The following is a 22,004-nucleotide window of genomic DNA, read 5'->3' on the forward strand; positions in this document are numbered from 1 at the left end:
TGGGTCTAGAATTGCTTATTTGCATGTATCCTCTGGGCCTTCATCAGGCAGGAGGGGCAAAGCTCCTAACTTCTGTACCTGTTTTTGAGGCCCTATCCTCTTTTTCCTGCAATCCTGATTCCCCAGAAGGTTGGAGAAAATATGAAATGTGGTGACCTCCTTTGGAAAGCTCCAGACTGAAAGCTGCATACTTCACTTTCAGGCTCTGCTTGAAAAATTCAAGCTAAAACATTACATCTGGGGGACAGATTAAAAAGCTACATTTCCACAGCAGTTATGTTAGGAGCTTTAAAAGATTTGCATGGTACTCACAATCTGAAAAAAGAAAACAAACACTTGAACATGCAAATAACTTCTTCCAGCATTACAGGAAAATCAATTAAGAATAGGGCCAGTTGCCTAATTTACATTAGATACTTTGGACAAAGCTGAAATATAGAGATATATTTAGGCTAAACACAATATTGCAAGGCCTGTATTCAAGTTTAAAGGTCTTGYGAACTTCCGTCTAAATGAGTTACGTAGATTATTGCCAGGTCTCTTTAAAAGTGTAGGATTTTAGCATTTATATTAAAAAAGTGATTTTTCAGGCAATCTGGAAAGCATCACAGAGAGCAGAAAACAACGAGGATCCTCAAAGACGAGTCTATGTCTGGAAGAAAGTGGTGTGTACGATTCTGCCTATTCAGCATCCCAGCTGGCACTATGAGGAGCTGGTGTGAAATTCGGTCACTCCGGCATGTTAGCAGCTCTCTAGAAATGGGAGCCCTCCTCTGGGCCTCTTATAGAGGCTGCGGCTGGGCTGGGGTGAAGAAAGATATCGAGGCACCTTAAGTCTCTCTTTGCTTTCAATCATTGCTCTTTGCTTTCAATCATTGCTAGTGTCAGAAAAGGGGCCTTTGTTTAAATGCACGTGTTCTTGCATTTGTAGGTCAAATTCAGTCCCAGAGCTGAACTGGTGCAAAATTCCATTTACGTCACCTCATACTCCCAAAGCTGCATATCATCATGCATACCTTCTGCACTGCTTTAATGAGTAAATATGCAGAAGTGTACTCGCGTCTTAAAAGCTTGATCCTCCTCGGTGTTTATTTTTCACTTGAAATTTCAGTCAAAGTCCAGGGAGAGCTACACAAGGAAAACAGTTTTCCAGGGCAATAATAGGTGTTAGGCTCTCAACTGGGCTTTCTTCAAACCTAAAGCATTTAGCCTGGAGCCGAGACTTTCAAGGTGACGACAATGGGTCAGGATATTTCACAAATGATTTTGCAGCCCACATCACAGAGAACCTGCCCTCTGCTCCAGCAGGCACACTCTGCTGCAATGTATGCCAAGAAACGTTCAAAAGTCAAACAGAACCTGAGATGATATGCAAAGCTGAAAGAAGAATAGCCTAACCTTAAGCAAGAGTCTAAATAAGCTTCAAGAGCAGAGGAACTGTCAGATGGTAATAAAGATCTTGCCTCCACGGCAGCATAAAATGTTTAGGGAAAAACTGTGGCTTTCATAAGCTTGCACCTTAAAACAGACCTACATTTATGATCAGTGCTTCATACATACATAAAATAAATAACTATATAATTAAAAAGGGAAAAAAAGCAGACGAAAACTTCCCATAACCTACAGACAAAACATCAGGGGTTGCCAAATGTTTTGCTGGTGGTGATGGCTTCTTTGATTACTTTGCCTATGGCACAGAGGTGAAGATCAGCTATCTGGGTGCTTTCTGTCTGCAGAGATGCCATTTCGAGAGAGATCAAGAGAGAACGGTAAGTGGAGCTGACAWCTATTTCTCTGGGAGCTGGTCTTCCCACCAGCTGCCCTTCCTGGCCCTCTAAGCTGACAGCAATAAGAGCTACAAGCTCAGCTTCCCAGGGTTTTTGTCTCGGGTCACCATTCCAGATTAATTATTTTGGCATTTCTGTGTGACACCAGCATTAATTCTGCCTACACTACTGGGACTCTTTTAGCTGGGTCTGTGCTACTGACAAATTGCTGAACTGATAGATAAAATAATTATTTAATCTAATAATAATAATAACAACATAATGAAACAGCTTAACTATGTAATTTATTGCCACAGGACRCTTTGGATACCAAAAGTTTGCATGGGATCAGAAAGCAATTAGGCATATTAATGGCAGAAGAATATTAAGGTGTGGTAAGCAGAAATACTATTTCTGTCTCAAGAAGCCCCTGAGTCACAAATTGCTGAAATTGGGGAAAACGTATCAGGAATTTATCTATATGCCTGTTTTTATCCTCTTAGGGCCTCTGCTATTGACCACTGTTAGGGACAGGCTAGTGGAGGACACGGGCCTTTGGTAAAACCACTGTACATTTTTGTTATTAATAAACACAGGTCGCTACATCTTTGTGACTTTGCTTCTGTCATGTATATGTGAAGCATTTCTATGCCTGGTCTTAAAAAGGATTTATGAAGAAAAAGCACATACCTAAAATTGGATAAATATAACTGATATGGAAAATTTTATGCTACAAGCCAGATATCTATCAATCCAATCACTCACATGAAGTCTTAGCATTCAAAATAGCTGTTTAGTCCAAAACAAGTCTGAAAATAACTCTTCTGGAATCCAAATTAGTTAAACTACCTAATCCTAAAGAAATCTGAGATTCCTGGGATGTGGCGTTCCCCACAGACGGCAGACAAGACAGCCTACATGTCTTCCAGAAGGGAGCTGAAGGAAAAACAATTTCCGTTTCTTGGTTCTGCAAGTTCCCCATACTGACCAAGTTGCAACTTACTCCATTCRCAGTGTTTCCCAGTGTATCCTGGCTCACAGAAACAAGATCCAGTGACCGGATYGCAGCTCCCATCACTGTTATTGCAGACACACATGTTTTCACAGCCTCGTCCCCAATGGCCACTATCACAAGCTGCAATGCAAAACAGTGTTTACATTGCAAATGAACCTTGGACTGGGCTAACAGCTAATTTTACATCTAAATGAAAGAACAGAAAAGATGCAAAATGGCCACTTAAAATACAAGCACCGCAGACTAGCTGCTCAGTTGCAGAAATGTGGCACAAATCAACTGAAATAAATAAAATTTTTGCTGATTTATGCCAGATATTAAAGGATCAACATAAAACTAATCATCCATAGTCAGTCYGTATCAATCAATCCATAGTCACAAACACACACCTTAATGGAATGAAAATACAAATATTAACTCACTGTTTACTCAGTAAATATCTGCATAACAAGAATAGCTAATGGGTAAAATAAGACATCCAAATTGGAGTGAAGGATCACTTCTTAATAGTGACAATAGCTAGCTACTGGTACAAATTACGACGGGACAAGGCAGCTTCTTCATCTCCTGAAGTCCTCTCGCTTAGACTGGATGCATCTCTGGAAATAATGCTGTTGTGAAGTACAGGGCAATGGACTCAACGGAGTGTAATGGACAGGCTTGCATGTCCTGTGTTAGACAGCAATTCAGACTTTAAATAATCTACTAGCTTGCCTTCTGGCCTTGAAATRAAAGAAGAAAGTGGGTGCTTCAGATGCATACTCTCTCTGAAAATCTAACCTCTTTTGGGTGGGCGAACAAGGCTTAAGTGCCTGGCGTTAAGACRCTTGCATTTGTTTTTTTGACAAATCAGATAAGGCTTATTCGTTTTTGTGCAAAGCGGTATTTTTATTTTGGTAGAAACTGTTCATTTTGGGGGGAACCAGGAGTGCAAAAGGGGAAAAATAAACCYTTCTCCCTCTCTGGAGAAATGTGCATTTTGTCTCTCCATCCTTACATGAGTGCCTGAGTGCTTCTGAAATTAAACAAACAATTTCAAAAGAAATGAAAAAGAAGAAACCAGGTATTTAAGAATTTAAAGGAAAAGGGGAGAAAGTTCAGCTTCCTAGAATCCCTTGTATAGTTTTGAGAATTTCCACAAAAAGAGAGAGGAGGAAACACAATAACAAAAATTATTTTCAAAATACCGGGAAATGTGGACCTGGACAGAGAAATCTCACAGTCTTTGTTAAAAAAACCTACTGCCTCCATTCTAAAAATCATATAATGCTTTAACAGGATTACGATAATCTACCACAACTGAAGCACAGTATCTCCTTCCTTTCTTGTASTGATAAAGATGAAAGTGCCAATTACAATACTAGAAATGTCGRAGTTCGGCATATGTTTCATGCCCAGTTTGCAATAGTTGAAGAGCTGCCTTACTGAGATGCCTGGTCTCATGAAGAGGGTGGAGGCCTGTAAAAACTTTTCCATCTCTTTCCTGAATAGAAATAAAAATTTCTTTGTCATGATCATATAACTCATTAGACAGCCTAAGGATTTATGGAAAGTTATATAAATGCTTGCAAATATTACTAATTGTTTTGATTTTTAAAAAGATGTACGTTGGTGGAACCTTCAGATTCTCCCAGAGTTTTCCTCAGTACCAAGCCTGGGAAAACAGGTCCAAAACTTACTTCTGTCAACACCTGCAATTAATTTGTATCTTTTATGTTTACAAGACCAAGTTTAGAAGGAGGTTTGTATTCTGTTGGCTTTCTGCAACAGAGATCAAAACAAATTGAGCAGAAAAAATGTAATGTGGAAAAAGAAAGAATCAGACAGGATGGTTTAACATTTACAGGCTACTACTCAAAAAGGGCAAACCTGTACTCTTACACCACCACCCATATGGAGAACCATGCTAAGGTCAACAGAAGGATGCTCTGCTTTTACTCAGAGCAGAATTTCTCCCAGCATTTATATTCACAAGTTAGGGAGGGACCTTAAAACACAAGACCATACACATGGCACTCACTTGTTGAACAAATCTCTCCTAAACAAACTGAAAGTTTGAGAATTAACCTCAAAATTAATCTGTGCAGAGAATGAAAACCAAAACTGACTGTCAGTCAAAATGCCGATGGGACAGATGGCATTGGGCAAAGGGATCCACAGTGTTGAAATAAGTACTTATATCAAAACTTTGCACTTCATCAGCCATCTATTTCAATACTTTGAACCTAGATAATTAAGGATTATAACCACCCAGGCTGTGTAAACCTATAAGCACACCATTTCAGAAATAATAAGATTAGCAAAAGTATATTAAAAAACTGTAATAGAGTAAGAACAAGCAGAGACGGTTCCATACATTTGCAGTTCAGTTCCTGCGAGAGACCGTATGGCACGTGCAGTGAATATACACGGGACTTACGATGTTTGCAGTCACGGCCAGTCCAGCCAGGGGGACACATGCATTCTCCGGTGACGTGGTGACACGGAGCATTGCTGCTACAGCTGCATAACAGCAGGCAATTTTGTCCATAGTAACCGGCAGGGCAGGCTGAAAACAGATGAACAGACTGTAATTTCACYTAGATAATAACTCGGGCACACACCGATCTTTTCAGATGAGACAGCAACAGCTTGCCCCCTAAAACATGCATTAGCTGAATCCGGAAAGGTAAAGAGCAAGAAACATCTGCAATTTGTACACTAGGAGTTTATGGCTGAATCCTGCAAAGTGGGAATAGCTTGAGAGACTTTAGGGTACTTCTGCTGAATGTCAGGATCGATCGGGTAAGGAAAAGAGTGCTTAGCGCAGGTATGTGAGCTAGGGGCGGGCACATTCAAACCTCCACGAAAAGCACTGAGCCGTTTGGTGACAAACAAGGAGAAAACATATGCCATCGCCGATGTCTTGCATGAAGGAGTGCTCTCCCTGAGGGTCTGTCTATATTAGAAGCGCTAGAGCCATACCCAAGCACACTTCAATACAGATATTTTTAGGTAACACTCAGCCAGCACAGACCAGTTGCTTGAGCATATCCTTAACGTCTCTGGCGGATCTGCCTGGACAGCACTGATGCTACTCCTATGTCCTCACTACTATGATGTCCTGAATTAACTAGATTAAGGAGTATTGCTGCAAAAATAATCTTAGAGTAATGCCATGCAGGCCAATTGGTTGGCAACCCTTGTCAAGCAATCGGAATTACTATGCAAGTATTGTGGCTATTATATACCGTATTTCTGAGTAAATATATCCACAGATCAGGTCTAATGATTACATTATTTTGGGAAGCAGTTTAGCTTGTCATCTGTGTTTGTCTGTAATCTCCCTCTGTCTGGCAAATACTGTCAAATCCAACCTGGGGAATTCTTGAAGCTTAGGGGTACTTTAAGCAGTGTTTCTAATGTAACAAATAACTTGTAAAACAGCAAGAAGGTAAAAATCAAACCATAAGCTGAATTTTCAAACTGACTTTTTTATTTTATTTTTTTTTTAACTGAGAAGGCCAATATGATGACTCACAGGATGAGCAGGATTCTCCAGCGTAACCAGGGGGACAGTCACAGGCTCCGGTTTCTTTGTTACACTGTCCTCCGTTCGCACAGGGCTCACAGGGGGACTGGCAGTCTAATCCCCACCAGCCATCAGGGCAATCTATTAAAAAAGCACGAGAGATGCCCATAATACCATTCTCTATTTCAAGACAATTACAGATTTATGCTGTTATTTAAAAGAATGCAAAAATAATAGTAAAGCTAAGCTGGAAAGAGGAGCCTTAAATTGTCTCTATAGATCTACAGTGCCTTCATAATAAACCTTCCAAAAGAATCAACATGACGCCGTATTGCAGCACTTCAGAGCACATTTAAAGATGGACACAAAGGCTCTCTTCCAACTTCCATTGCTATGTGTCTGTTTTTCGGTTTGGTTTCTGATGCAGTAACATTGGAAGCATTTAGACATATCTGAAAAGTGAATTACTGCGCTCAGCAAAGGAAAAACAGGACAGTGGTCTGATGAGAGATTCAGGAGAGCAGGATTGTGTTTTTGTACTTTTACTTGGCTAAGTGGGGGAAAGGTTAGTCATACTTTGAAGAACTGCATTTCTAGGTAAGCTGGTGTCAGAAATGTATGTGTCGCTCATAGTTCTGTAATTTGGTTTGGCCGATTTTTAATTTCCCATTCTCTCCGTCCACATGCAAGTAAATCGCACCCCACTGAATTCTGAGGAACAAAACGACACACAGCAGGAACATCACAGAACTACACATAACGTAAGTTGGAGGCAGTCCACCGGAAAATGAGAAAAGGTGATTAGCACAGAATAATTTATATGGACAATTACTGCATTTTTCTATAGAGCTTTCATGTGAAATGTGATCATAACATGCCTGTCACATAGTAATGTCTCAGTTTTTTTGTCAGATTTATTAGCACCCCAGTTTCCCCCCATGGTAAAAGCAGAGGGATCGGACATGAGGTGGAGTCCAGGTCTCCCATTCAGCTCTACCTCCTTTGCCATGTGTCCTCTAAAGGGAGCAGTGAGTCGCAGCCTGGGTCTGCCCTGGGCAGATGGACCTCAGGCCATGCAACCAGAGATTCACAAGTGGTAGAGGGGCACATCAAGATCCCTTGGTAGCTCAGTGTCCCTGAGACTTTCTTCATCCCTTTACTCATACCTACGATAATCCTTTCTTTTTTAACTCCTTCCTCTGTTTTGGCTCCTTCACCTGCTGACTCCATTTTCCTAATTTTTTTTTCTGGTTCCATCACATTCCATCCATCGCCTTTGACCTGTGCCCTTCAGCAGCTCCTGAGGCACTGCGTGTATATCCCAAGCTCTGCTCTGGGACTCAGAGCTGCTGCAATGCCCTGATCTCAGCCCATCTTGCATAAATCCAGCCCAGCTTACAAATCACAACTATTAGTTGGAGCAGAGAGACAAGGCAGGATGACTGGACCACACTCCCCCTTTACAAGTGATTGCACATGGTGGGGGGAGTATGTTCCACTCCAAGACTTATCCTTTACCCATTCTGCAAATGACGCATATTACAGGGCAGCAGTTTTGGTGAGAACAGAATAATTCAGCTTCTTGCCCTGTCTCCGAAGCAAGCAGGCTCCCTACCCTAGCCAAGCATCAAACACACCTTGGTCACACGTAGCGCCAGTTTTCCCAGCTGGGCAGATACACTGCCCGGTCTTTGAATCGCACGGTGCTTTTCTGCAGCTGCAGCTCTGCCTGCAGTTCACCCCAAACCTCCCAGGGTGACAAGCTGTTCAAAAGAAACCCAAAGACATGGTTAGTATAGCAAAATGTTTGGAAGATATTAGGAGGCACCAACAACAATTTCAATTTGAAATTGAGCTGCGTTGGTACAAAGAGATCTGCGTTAACATCATTGGCTCAGTGACCTGTGGTCTGTAATTAACTGTGCAATACAGCACTAGAAAGTCTGTGCCTGAAGCTTGACAAAGAAATATGGCTATCTGGCCAAATAAACAGTATTAGTAACTTGCCTTAATCTTTTACCTCAGTCTTTGAGGGGATGTAAAATCACACAGCAGTTTCCAGTCTCAGCAACAGACCATACTGCTGGTCAGTAAAACAGTCTTCCTTCAACAGCTGTGAAGAACAGCAATGGATCTCCTACCAAATCTAGTTGTCCTCTGTGCTTTCTAGATGAATTCAATAGCCCTATGCCTACATACATATTCTCCATCCTGTATCAGGGATGACAGCTAGCACTGCCAAATATCACTTCAGCTTCAGTGGGGAACTGCCCACTTGCGTCAACAGCAAACGTAGCCTCTCTCTTGCCTGAAACTTCTGCATCTGAACACGACTTTCTTTGCTACGCTTTCCCATCCAGCATGTACCTCCCAGGGAAATATGCATTGAGTACCTACATAAAAGGCATTTTTCTCCATGAAACCCGGGTGGGCAGGGATGCTTGCAGACTCCCGTCTCATGATCGCATAAAACATCAGGAGGACAGTGGCACTGCAGTTTGCAACCGGCTCCATAAAAGCCAGACATGCACTCTGAAAAATGCAATAAACACACAACATAGGCGAGAAGGAGGAGGAGGAGCTGAGAAAACGGAACAAAAGTCATAAAATACTTTGGCAGAAACTTACAGAAAATCCATTAAAATGTGTATCTTAGAGGTGTTGATAACTTAGTTTAAATATTTATTAAACATGTGCACAGACACTTCAAAGAGGTTACTGCTCAGATATAACCCAGAAACAGAGCTGCAGAATGTTTAAGGATATTTTCAAGTACTGAGCAATTACAGAATTCTTTACTCATCTGTTACACCTCTGCTGCTCTCTGTCTTTATGCAAAGTTCAGTGCTGGGAAAGGGACGCTTTCCTCCAGAATTTAGCACAGTAGCAAGAATGCTGAAGGTATCCACCAAATCCCCCAGAACTAGTGCCATAAATCTGACATGTTACCGTGTGCCCGGAGAGTATGGAGAAGAATCTGCAGGCAGGATCTCTACTGCACTACTCCATTGCAGGCTACAGAGGGCTACCGAGACACACAAACATGAATGCAGAATACAATTCTCTTTGAACTACCCTCAAAAGCTACAGAGAATAGGTAAAATTCAAAGACCTGCAAATCTGAAAGAAAAGTCACATTACTGAAATCATTTACAAATAATCTTGCTGTCATAAAATACAGTTTTGCCACTAATTTACTGTCTGTGTAAAAAAAAAAAAAAGAACGAAAGTGAAAACTCCCAGTATCTTCAGCTGCATAAGAATTTGGTTTCTCAAATTCTATTGTCATTTGATCAGGCTAAAACTACTATATTCTTAAACCATGTTCTTACTGATGTCCCTGTGATATCAGTGCTCTGTCATATCAGGCACTCAGAATTTGCTACACGAGAAACCACAGACAAAATAATTAGTAGAGCACATTAGTAGTAGTAGCAGCAGCAGCAGCACAAAGCACAGGGGAGGAAGACTGAGAAATAACGATACAGGACAAAGGAATAAACAGACAAAAGAGAATCTGGCTTTCTATTATACCTTTCTGACACTTTTTGCCTTGATAACCAGGTTTGCAGGTGCAAGCACCGTTCCTTGCATTGCATTCCAGCGTGTTCGCTTTCACGCACTGACATTCCTCTGAACAGCCAGCTCCGAAGGCCCACCTGGGACAGGCTGCAGCCAGATTAAAAGGAATCATTAACTCCGTAATTATGCATGAGTTATTTAAAATTGCACACTGCTGCAGAATGCAACTGCTGCAAAGCAAAAAAGTTCATTGTACTCCTCAGCAAATACATCCTCATTCATATGACAGTGCCTATTAATGTGTGGGTGTGTAAAATATAGTTTACATGACTCCTACATTAAGTAGTTAATTTGATTCCAAGCAATCTGTGGTGAGTGCAAGAACCAGATATGTTTCAAAGCAAAGCTGGTTGAAGTTCCTGAATGAAAAATATTTGGGTTCACTCCAAGGCRAAAGCTTTCATGAAGAAAACACACAATTATTTTCTCAGTCTTGTACAAATTTTCCAAACAAAACCTGTAAGTGCAAAGAAATTTGACCATCTATTTTGCAACATTTTTGTGCTTTGATTCTTTTTATTCCAATTTCACATTTTGTCRTTACTCATGAGTGTATTAGCATTGCTGGTGTTTGTGTGCATTAGCATACGGAAATATTCCTRCTTCAGGGCCAAAACTCAGATGTCTCAGCTAGGAAGTCAATGCAGAGGGAAAAACTTCTTTAGAGAGAAATTCAGAGAAAAAGCTGAACTTACACGCTTATCACTTTTGTTTTACCATAAAGGGCAGAGAAACTATCATGAATTAACTACAGAGTGACTACCAACATTAAAAACTTTGGGAAACAGCACGAAGGCTTAGTCAGGCTTGTATATGGCCTTCATCCCGCCCCGGCCAGCCTTGCTCCTCAGTTCCCACTCCAGCCCTATCGAGAGCCACTACGCAGCTCCAACCAGCCTGCAGTCGACGATTCAACCTCACCAACAACCCTAACGTTAACCTGCCCACGCATCCATCCCAGCCCAAGCTTAACGACAGTCTTCSCCTTTACGCATCAGCAAATCTCAGTCCTTACGGCAAAACTAATTCCAGAGGAAGAGAAGCTTCTGYGTCTGCCCAGCGTGTGGCACGTGTCATCTGCTGGACTCGACTGCTCCCAGTGCCTCACAGGATGTAAAATTCGGGCCAGACCTCAGCCTGGGAGCTCTCSCTCCAAAGCCAGCTGAGCTACACCGTTCCCAAGCCCTTGCTGACTTTATATCTGATGGGGAATCTCTTTAAGACCGTTACGGTACGCATGTGCTAARCACCCAGATCAGAACACGTAGCGGGACTTACCCAGATGGCAGAAACGCCCGTACAAGCCGGGGTCGCACAAGCAGGCTCCGTAGAGGCGATGGCAGTGGCCAGCGTTGGCGCAGCTGCACGGCTTGTTACACTTCTTCCCGAAGAATCCTTTCGGGCAGCCTGCGGAGAGCACAAACGCGACGCCGCGTCACYGGCTAGGCGCTAAAACAAGAACACCCCGTCAGCTCCCTCTCRGCAGGCGCTACGGGAAAACCTGCCGGGGAAGCAGCACGGGGCTCTGCTGGGAGCCCTTTTCCGCCCTTTTCCTCCGCCAGGGGAAATCGTGCGGTCCCAGGCATGCGCCGCACCCAGCAAAACCACGGAAATCTCATACCGTCTTCGCACAGCTTCCCGTGAATTCCTGGCGGGCAGCGACACTGCCCGGTCACGGGGTCGCAGGAGCCTCCGTTCTGACACTTACAAACGCTGGCGCAGGCCTCCCCATACGTCCCGGGGGAGCAAGCTGCAGAGAAAGCAGGGAAGGTGAATGGGCAAAGCAATTTTTTCCCTCTGCTAGAAATGAAGTGAAATCAGACTTCCATCATCCCAACTGAGCAACGGGAGAACTGCTTTAGTCAAGCAGGCTCTAAACAATGTCATGTTCTTTCTATATAAGGTAATAAGCATGCAGTCAATATTTGCTCGAAAGATAATTTTAAAATGACACCTGAAATAATTAGGCTTACTCAGCTGAAGGAATACCCAAATTCCAACATTCAAATTCTCCCCCATATATTCTCCCCTCCAAATAATGCACGAGGCTTAAGAAACATTGCACATGAAGTACAAAGTTTAAAATCAAAGCATGGTTTTGAATATTTGGAGATAAATATTTTGCACATCATTTTTTCTCCCAAATGCCCTTATAAAAATAATGTTGTAATTATCTAAAATACTCAGTATCTCTGAAATTCCACAGAGAATTGTGTACAAAAATGGATCCATAACAGCATGGGATTCCTTCCTAAAGCTCAAACTGTTCCAGCGTAAAAGAAATTGTGAAATAGAGCATTGCTCCATTATTTGCAGCTTGAGCTAGCTGAGTAAATACAGTTGCGGGAATCATCTGACTTAACTGACATTTTATCAATGTACATTAAGAAACTTGACATTTCACATCAATTTTCTTTCAGTTTCTTTTGTGCATTATTACAGAAATTTAGTTCCAGTTTTCTCAACTGTAAAGTTTCCCCTAAAACCATGAACCATGCTGTATTTYAAGAAAACAAGAAAAAAGAATGAAAGCACTCATATATGACTAATTCATACAGATCATATATTGTATTTATCCTTGTCAATGCCAACTTCGTAAGACTGCAGGTTTGACTAATAATAAGCTTTCATTATTCATTATTCTTTAAGTTCCAAAGGAGAATTTCACTAGATTACAAGCACAGAAATCTATTGTAAATACAGAACAAAAATGTTATCATTATTTATGAAGTGAACTAAATAATTTGAATCCTATCTTGAAGATTTCATAATCTATCCTGAACCACAACAGTGCCATAAAGTAAAAACATCCTAAYCTGACAGGTTGAAGTGTCTTAGGTAAACGAGAAATTATCATTTTAGTCCTCTTCATTCCCATTCTCTCATCTGTAACCAGTGCTTACAAACCAAATCCAAGATTGGTCTCCCAAAATAACTATGGGCAGATGGTTGGTTGGTTTCAGTCATTTGCTGTTGTTTCTCCATTTTTGTCTTTTGCCTCCAAAACAAACCTGACAGCGATTAACCTGAAGACCCCTCACTGTCTACCAATGCTAAGTAATAATTCTTCAACGTTTCTTTGTCCCATCAGTGACAACATAGCAAGGACAATTCCCAGTGTCATGGGCCATCACACTACATACTATGAACACAGATGAAGGGGCCCATCTCAAACACACAGAAGAACTGCTTTGTGAAATCTCAGACGAGCAATACATAAGTTTTGCCTAACTGCAGATAAAGAACTGTGCATTGTGCATCAAGAAATAGCCATTCCATCTACACAGGTGGTTTTGGCACACACTTCCGAACCAGTAAGATCTTCTACCAGGAGACAGGAATAAGAAAAGGAAAAAACTTATATAGAGAGTTCTGGCCAAATCAGTAAGAGCATTCTGAAAAAAATACAATTTGCAATATTAAAAATTAACCATCCCAAGGAAATTATGTTAAATAATAATAAAAATGAAAGGCAAGAAAAAAACAGGTCCAAGTTTACCAACACAAGARAAAACATGGCACCGTCTCTGGGATTCTATAAAGGAAACGTCACATTTAGCATATACGTCGACCCAGACTGTTACACCACCTGCCGGGACAGACTTTTGAAACTCAGCTAAGCAAGCTGYGGAACGAAGCATGGCAGGCGCGCTACCGCACCTTGGCGTTCTTCAGCAGCATTCCAAGCGAAGAGGAATGAATGCCGACATAACTAGTTTGCAAGGACTACTGCATTGCATCGGATGGCAGCGAGCTCGCTGTTTGAGGGTTCTTGTTGTATAATGCAGCATCCCTTACAATTTAACGTACCACACTATAATAACATTTTGATCATAAAATTTTGATCTGCCAATGAGACAGTTGTACTCTTTGATGACCTTTTCAGATCAAAAGTACAACAGTTTGTTACTATTTCCTACCTACCTACAGTACCACAGCACTAGGACAAAGTCCCTAACATTCAAATGTCATCCAAATATACAGTACTCACTTTCATTACAGATAATGCCATTCCACCCAGGTGAGCAAATACAGCCACTGTTTTCAGTGTTGCATCTGCCTCCGTTCATACAATCCTCGCAGCTCAAGCTACAGTCGTTGCCAAAAGTGTTATCAAGGCAAACTGAAATGAAAAAGTACAGGAGGCTTAGTGAGCACACAGATAAGACTTTCGCAAGCTCTTACCTATCATTCCAGATGCACAAGTGCCAAAACGACATGTGCAGAGTACTGACAGCCTGAAAAAAACCTACTAATGTTGTTAGCATTGCGAATATCACTGGAGCATCCTGAAAGGTGGGTCCAAATGGAGCTTCCCAAATTTTCTTCTTCAAATTTTGGAGTCTAAATGAAAGGAAAGCTGGGACTTCATCTGAAATTTATTCCATTACATACTGTAATTTTCAAAGAGTGCTTAAAATTACTTTTAAAAGCAAACAGTTTGTCTTCAGAAACAGTGAAACTGCATCTAATGTTTAACAATGCTGTGTACAATTAAAAATATTCCCTGGTAGAGGAACATCTTAGTTCCTTGCGAGGCTCTCCATTTTGTTATTTTATTGCAGTAGGTGGATGCTGTGCTATATAAGCATAGTCAAGTGATATTTTTAACAGCAAAGTTTAAGTTATTCTAGGAAAATGCAAGAATAGCACTCATTCATTACTTTCTTTTTTCTTCTGGATATGAAAAAAGGATATATTTATAAGGAAGAACTAAGAAATACCAAAATGCATTCTTCCCTCACCTTCCCTGCCTTCCTTTCCTCTCTTGCACACAAATAAAAGCACACACACACACACACATGCACTCTCATGCTCTCTCACTGTGGTGTCTATTAACAAAGGCACAGAAAGTAAATGTTAGTCTTTGCTAAAATATCTCAGTGACATTAAGATCCTAACCACATGGTCAGTCTATTGCCTGACAGGTTTTATGGATGTAGTTGGAGGTTTTTTGGAAGGGGATTTTGAAAAACACCTGAAAGCAAGTTGGCAGATTACTTCAGCTAAAAGTAAGTCAGCAGGTTGGTTGCTTTTCACCAGCAATTTTCTATGTAAGGCCAGATTTCCTCTAGGTCCCAGCACCCAACTGTTCCTTTTTATAAACCTGAACAAATGCCCAAGCTTTCAGAAACAGTCAGAATCCCAGTGTTCCCACTTTGAACATGTTGAAAATTCATATCAACAGAAAAGAATACAAAATTACCATTAAAAACATCATGTTTCCAAAAAATCATTCAACCCATAGAAAAAACATAATCACTTGCAACAGCTTATTGTTTAAAGAGGGTTCTGGTTAATATAGATTGCAGCACAAAAACACATTTGAAAGGATAAAGAATAATTTAGTATTTGGGAGGTAAAAGAACTTACTAAACCATTACAAGCTTCATTCCTTCATCACCTTTGCCTACAAACCATCAAATGCTGCAAATTCTCAACTCTAGAAAAAGTGCAGATGCTCAGCTATGAGTTATAGCACCCAAATTTATGTGGCTAGACATGAATACAAAATGTAAAAACTGGTCAATCAATATTTGATTGTGGTTTCTGTGCCTGATAATTTTGCCCGTGGTTATCTTATTTGTTCGTTTCCCAGTTGGTTATCAAYGTCACTGAGTCCAGCTGGATGCTATGTGATCTGCGAGGTCTTCACAGTTGTGTTTATATACATAAGTTAAACCTTCGATTAAAGCCAAGACCAGTTCCTGAATTTGGCTGGATGGCACAGTCCTTGGATGAGCAATTAGAGCTCATGAGACTTTACAGATATAAAAATCATAGGACATAAATAACACAAATARGAAATCTCATTCCTCCCTCATGAGGAACCAGCACATAATGCACTCATCAAAAAGCAAGCACAGCTTTTGAACTCACGATGCTCTAAGTGATGAAGTTTCCATGTTCAGCTGGAAACACAGGTGAATCACGAATGTCAACAAAGTCTCGGGGGAGTAAAAGCTGTTTGCTAGAACACGCACATGATGTGCTACATGCACTCACTGCTACGGCTGCGTATACTCACGTTCTTCTAGTTTGCCACCAGTTGTGACAGGCCCCTAAGTCAGCCAGAGCTTTAAGCAGATACATCCACGCTTTTTCCTTAGAACATGCCCAAACCATGGAAAGGGATCTGAATCTCTAGAGGTAAATTGTACCTTATCGCAAAYGGGAATGACAAACATCTTAAGCAAAAACTCTCCAAGTAGAATAAAAGGGTTTATAAACAACAACACTCCACCTTTTCAAGAAAGCTGAAGGGAGCAAGATGGATATTTCCTATGGGCTTGCTCTCAGTACAGAAGCTTTGGTGGATTTTGTGCATTGCAATAAACTCTACACAGTTCCCTCTCCGGCAGCATGAAAAGGATCTGCCTGTTGCCTTTGAGGCTTTGGAGAACACACCCTGCTTTTTGAAGAAGTCTCCCATCTCTTACTTGTTGTGCTGCTCGCTTTATCCCTGCCTCCCTCCTCTTGCTTCCCCACTTTCCCCCTAGCAGACTCCAACAGGAGCAGCCAAGACAGGAGCTTTTCTCCCCGTTGCCCAAACAAATCCTATTTGAGGGAACAGAATATAGAACAACATATAACAAATACTACTTTTCCCCCTCTGTAGCTATATGGGAAAGCGGAGTCTGTGCACTGCTGTAGAGCTCCTGGAGTCCTCCGAGGGCAGCCGCTGCGGGCTGCGCACCAGTGAGAGCCCTGCTCCCGGAAACGCCTCCTCCCAGCAGTCTTGGAAGASGGCAAGAAAACAGACTTAGCGCTCAGTCTTCCTCTTCCCTTCCTGACAGCTTCAGCCTGCCTGGTTCAGCTTCGTTCTTTCTCCAAATTCTCCTTCTGAGACTACTCCCCCGATTTGCTGCTGTTACGGGAAACAAAACACTTTCACTCACCAACTCTGTGTACCAGCGTGAGCTCTCCTCGCTTGTCTTCATCCTCGTAGAAGGGGTCGAGTGCGACCATGTAGCGAAGGAGCTGGGGCGGGCGCCGGAACTGCAGACCGGGAATCCCCGCAAAGTCCATGTCCACCTCCACCTCGGCACTGCCTAGCGCTAGGACACACACAGCGTCAGGACCTCAGCCCCAGTCTTCATTCGCCAGACCTTCCCCATTTACAACTTTTCTGTTAGATTTTTCAGCTGATTTATTTTATGGTCTGCATTTAGAAGCAGAGTTTCTGTTATCCAAAATAGAGAAAAGAAAGAAAATGCTTCTCTTTCTTTTCTTCTGGAAATGAACTCTGGACCTGGAATGATCTGGAGCTCAGGCCAAGGCCATCTTCACTATTGTGCCAAATTTTAAATTGGTAGTTTTATTATCCTTATTTGAAGTTTGACAATATTTATAGTTAATTAAGGTTATTACTTTAGCTTGTTTTGGAGATCAAAAATATAGAGTGAGGTTGGTTTTTCAACTCATCTTCAAAAACTAAAATTTGAGCCTTAAAACGATAGGAAATCAGTAGGCTTTCTTTTTGCAGTTAGATAAAATACCAAACTCTGGCCCAAAGTTTAGCAGGTATTAAACTAGGTTATGAAACTAAGTAGCTAGGCTAAACTTTTTTCTGGTTACATTGGCAGAAATCCAGAATCACACCACTGACTTCAGTGGAAAACTTGCACTAGTTCATCACAGCAGAATTTGGCCTTTTTTTTTTCCACAGGATATTAAACTTCTTGATAAAACAGTACAGAAAAATGTCAAAATAGTRTTTATTTCTAAAAACAGAGAGCTTACGTTTTCAGACATGTCCAGGGGATATAAATGTTCACCTTCCATTAATTTCTGGCAAAGCCAATTGTTTGAATATGAACTTGGGCTCTCCATGCTGCATATAGCACTACCCTGGCCATGTTTAAAGATGGCTTGAGTTGGCCTCCCAAAATCCCAGGGTCTCCGAAAATCCTGGTTATGAATTCATATTCTCAGTGAGAAATATTTAAAGGACTTCAAGAAGTAAAAATAACTTACCAATGCAGGACTGTCTGTTAATACCAAGCCTGTAACCCTCCTTGCATGCGCATTCATACGATCCCAGAGAATTAACGCAGAAATGGTCGCAGTSGCCATTATCGAGATGACATTCATCCACATCTAGAAAACCAAATATAAATGCTAACTAGGCACAGGTACCTCTGATTGGATAGTGCAGTCTAAGCCTAGCTGCATCTGAACAATTACTCTAGACATACGAAAACCCTGTTTTGTTAGTACTTTGGGGCTCTCTGTTTCTCCCCTAGTATTGAAAACATTAAAACATTTCAGTGCAACATGGAACAGATTGTTTCACCTATAATTTTGTCTTAAGTAAAAACAGCTGCTTTAAGCTGTTAAGCTCAGCTGATGATCCTTTGGATAGTTTGGGGGCTCTCCTTTTGCAGAAGCAGTCTTTAAAACATGTCAATATAAAGTGTGCGTGGAGAGAGGAGGGAAAGCTCCCCTGTGCTGACCTGTCTCCTACAGCCCTGCTTGTCCATGCTTGATGCTGAGTTATTACTCTATTCCAGTGTTAGCAAATGGAAATCACATTTGTAAAACCTTATCAGCAAAGCTGGCATACGGCCGCCAAACCTCTTATTAGGGAAATTGCTAGAGAACACTGGAATGAGCTTCGAAGGCTTGTCTTCCTTGCTCTGCTGCGCTTAGTTAGACAGAGGCATCAGTATTAAACCACTCACCGTCGCAGCCGCAGCCATYGGCGTTCGGCTGGAAGCCCGCTTTGCAGGCGCACTCGTAGCCGCCCACGTAGTTGATGCAGAACTGGGAGCAGCAGGCCTCGCCGCTCGCRCACTCGTCCCGCTCTGCAAGGAAGGGGGCAGCTCAGCGCAGCCCCCAGACACAGTCTGTGCTGCAAAAAACCCCGCTCCCAAGGATCCACGCTCAACGACTGCTACGAACACGCTGCTGCTCATTTTAGCTGTCACAGCTTTGGTAGGTAGCTATCGCACTTCTCACCAAATGCCTTTCTATGTCTTCCTCTCCTGTTGCCCACATGAAATGTTGTCTGAATCCTGACAGCAGCCTGGCTCCTGCCTTCATCCACAGCAGTGGATATGCGCCACGTCTAAGGAAAAGCATCCTGTCTGCGAGTCTTGGATGCTGCTAGGTAGTTTATAAAATAGACAACATCAGCTAGGTCTCACCAGCAAATAAACGGCACCTATTTAACAGCAATCTACATATAATCATTTGCCCTTTAGTATGTTCAACCTTATTCAACGTAAATTAGCAGGGAAACAAAGCTCTGATCCAACAGAGTATTTGTTGGCAGGGTGAACTGTTAGGTGCAATCGTACTTTTTGATAAGGGATAGACCATTGCCTTATTGTGCCTTGTGTCCTTCTGGAAATTGGTATGGTTGGAGCTGCTGTCCTGATGATTAGATACAGGAATCAAGCTGCTATCTGTTAACTGCAGGCTCTCAGCTGATCTCAGCCCTTTCAGTCTGTTGAGTTATTCAGTAGCCATTCAAGGGGTACCTTGTCAATGCTGAGTTTGCAAAAGGCTTTTCAATATTACCTAGATGAGCAACCACAGATGTGAAAGGTCAGTGTCTCAATTAACCTTGGAAAGAGTACCAGCGTTATTAGGAAACACTGACAACAGAAAGAAGAGAAAGAAAATGTAATTAATCAATGGAGGTGAGGAGGTCAGCATGAAAATGATTAATGCAGGTTATTTGAACGTGGCATGTTTTCCAGAAATGTCACAAGCAGAGTTTCTCTGCAATATTTCAGATGATATCTTGCTCTGGCTTCTGTTAAGAGCCCATTGTCCATGGAGGAATGTGAAGCGTGCATCCAACAAATAGGATTTTTTTGCTGTTAAGAACAGCTTTTCACTTCCTCAGCCTTGCCAAAATCTTCACCTATGCTCTCACTTCCCTCGCTGCAGCCAGAGTAACTGTTTTCCCTCTGAAATCTCCATTAGCAGGTCTCTGAACGCCAGCCTGGGCAGAATGCTGCTCTAAGTCCTTTCAGGTATACAGAGAAAGGAGACTGGATAAGCCCACTCCAGCGAGTCTCTGCTCAGGTCAGGCTCCAAATCTGCCTCCTTTCCCTTCTTCTCTTTCCTTTTTTAAGCTCCACTGTCAACCACCCTTACAGGCCTTACAGTTCGTCTGTCCTGCACTTGGCTGTTTTGACGCAAGTCTGTAATGCGTCTCCTATTCGCAAGATTTCCTGCCCTCTACCTCTCTTCAAATCTTACTATACTTTTCTGTGATGCCTGTTCCTTTGGAGTTGTTTTCTCGTCTTGGCTACTTTTTAAATTTTTAATGGCACAGCGACAGAAACCCTAAAACAGTATGAAATACAGTTTGCATAGCAAAAGCTATAAACACAAAAAATCACATTGTAAAATTGTATGAAACATGAAGGAATTTTTAAGCTCGTCTCTTGAAATAAAAACAAATCTAATTCTACTGCTTTCACTTCCGAAGTGTAACTTCTCACACAGCCAGGAGTGCAATCTCATCAGTAAATCTGATGAAAACAGAGCAACTTCCACAATGCACAGTGGAGCCTGCACGTGAAACGCTTCTGAAAAGCAGTCCTCACGCTCACAGCTAGAGCCAATCATCTCCTCCAGCAGCTGGCTGAGGAACGCAAGGAAAACAAATCACGGAAAACCCATGCTCAGGCTGCACACAATGAGATATTGTCACGACAATTTAAGTTGCACAGAAGTGTCATTTTCAATTTGGGAAGAAGAAATTCTTCTCCTCACAAATTAACAAGCCCACCAAGCGCACAGAGCAAGGCAAGCTGGAGCACCGACRAAGGAAGTGCCAGAGGACAATATTAATTAAAACTTGTAAGAGAAGGGAAGGGGAGGGAAAGGTATTTCCTCAAGTGACAGCTCTCCTCCAGACCTCCCCTGGCAGAGGAGACCCTCCTTCGTTCTGACAGACCGGCGACACCTCCTCCCTTCTCCTGACAAGACGCAGGATTCATCATAAATTACCTGTGCATGTTTTGCCGTCCGAAGCAAGGAGATAGCCGTCACCGCAGGAGCAGCGAGGCCCAGCGCTCGTGTGCTCGCAGCGATGGGAGCAACCACCGTTGTGGTTCTGGCAGCTATCGACAATTTCCATTTCGATGCCTTGCAGAGAGATAAATCAAAAGGATGTTAAAAAGCAAGCACGGGAGGCGAGTAACTGGAGAATAACTTTTCCATAAAAAAGCATCCACAAACTAACTGCTGTAGCAGGAAATATAAACTAAGCTAGCACGTACACCAGAGAACAGCAAATTTTGGAGTCACTGAACACTGGATATATGTCTTCTTGTGTCATAACAGTGGATACTTTTGACTTCAGTAACGTGAAGCTGGCTCACCGTTTTAGTAGTCAATCTATTAYGGCAGCGTTCACAGGTTTCTGGAGATTTATGTTTTGTTTGAACGTAACAGTGAATTCTGCCCTTGCTCCAAAGGAGAAAAGGAAGCATTTGAGAAACGCAGGCAGCTAGACAGAGAGGTCTTCRCAGCTGAATCTGCCTCTCTCATTTTCCAAAAAGTAGCTTTCAGCTTTGTACGCGAGTGGGAGTCAGTTTCTAAAACATCCACGAACGCAAATGCCTTCTACGTTTCATAGCAGAGTTCGGCTCCCAAGGCTGACGACTAACCAGGAGCACGTAGGACAACCTGCATGTTTTGGCCTTCGACGCCCGCTCCGGAGGGGGCATGGTAACTCCGCTAAGGCTTTGCTCAACACCTTACAAGCAAAGACAGAGCGCGGGGAGGACGCCCGCCCGCCTGCCCCCTTACCCTGACGGAGACCACCCCAGCCTCCACCACTCGGCTGCACTGCACGGGGTCCTCACTCACAAACTTTTGGCCAGGTCTTCTAGCAACTCTCACACAGGAAAGGAAGTGTCTTTCCACCTCACTCCCACCCACATACTTCAGTAAACAATTTCTTTACGTGGAAATTATCTCGGCCATCTACTGTGCCGTAGTTCTTCATCAGTAAAACCGGAATAACAGTACCTCTTTATTTCACAAGGCAAACAGGAGAATAAACAAAGATTGCAAATTGCTCCAAAACTGTGATAATTCTGATCAAAAGTATATGCAGAATGTTTTTATTTTTAGGGTTTGTTCCCTAATATCGTACATAAGG

At 42.2% G+C, this 22,004-nt stretch overlaps 1 protein-coding gene across 1 annotated transcript in view; it reads right to left on the reverse strand.

The window, feature by feature from the left end:
* Nucleotides 1–22,004, reverse strand: part of LOC112964208 (multiple epidermal growth factor-like domains protein 6) — a 140,034-nt gene that overhangs the window by 37,907 nt on the left and 80,123 nt on the right. The window contains exons 6-18 of the mRNA XM_026061982.1: nt 20,846–20,983; nt 18,559–18,681; nt 17,852–17,974; nt 16,774–16,932; nt 13,866–13,997; nt 11,496–11,624; nt 11,153–11,281; nt 9,827–9,961; nt 8,690–8,824; nt 7,930–8,055; nt 6,302–6,433; nt 5,201–5,329; nt 2,770–2,901 (exon numbers count right to left, since the gene is read on the reverse strand). Of these exons, the coding sequence (XP_025917767.1) occupies nt 2,770–2,901; nt 5,201–5,329; nt 6,302–6,433; nt 7,930–8,055; nt 8,690–8,824; nt 9,827–9,961; nt 11,153–11,281; nt 11,496–11,624; nt 13,866–13,997; nt 16,774–16,932; nt 17,852–17,974; nt 18,559–18,681; nt 20,846–20,983 (1,722 nt within the window). The remainder of the gene's footprint in view (nt 1–2,769; nt 2,902–5,200; nt 5,330–6,301; nt 6,434–7,929; nt 8,056–8,689; nt 8,825–9,826; nt 9,962–11,152; nt 11,282–11,495; nt 11,625–13,865; nt 13,998–16,773; nt 16,933–17,851; nt 17,975–18,558; nt 18,682–20,845; nt 20,984–22,004) is intronic.

This window comes from Apteryx rowi, unplaced genomic scaffold, assembly GCF_003343035.1.
Source record: "Apteryx rowi isolate R43461 unplaced genomic scaffold, aptRow1 scaffold_10, whole genome shotgun sequence".
Taxonomy (NCBI): domain Eukaryota; kingdom Metazoa; phylum Chordata; class Aves; order Apterygiformes; family Apterygidae; genus Apteryx; species Apteryx rowi.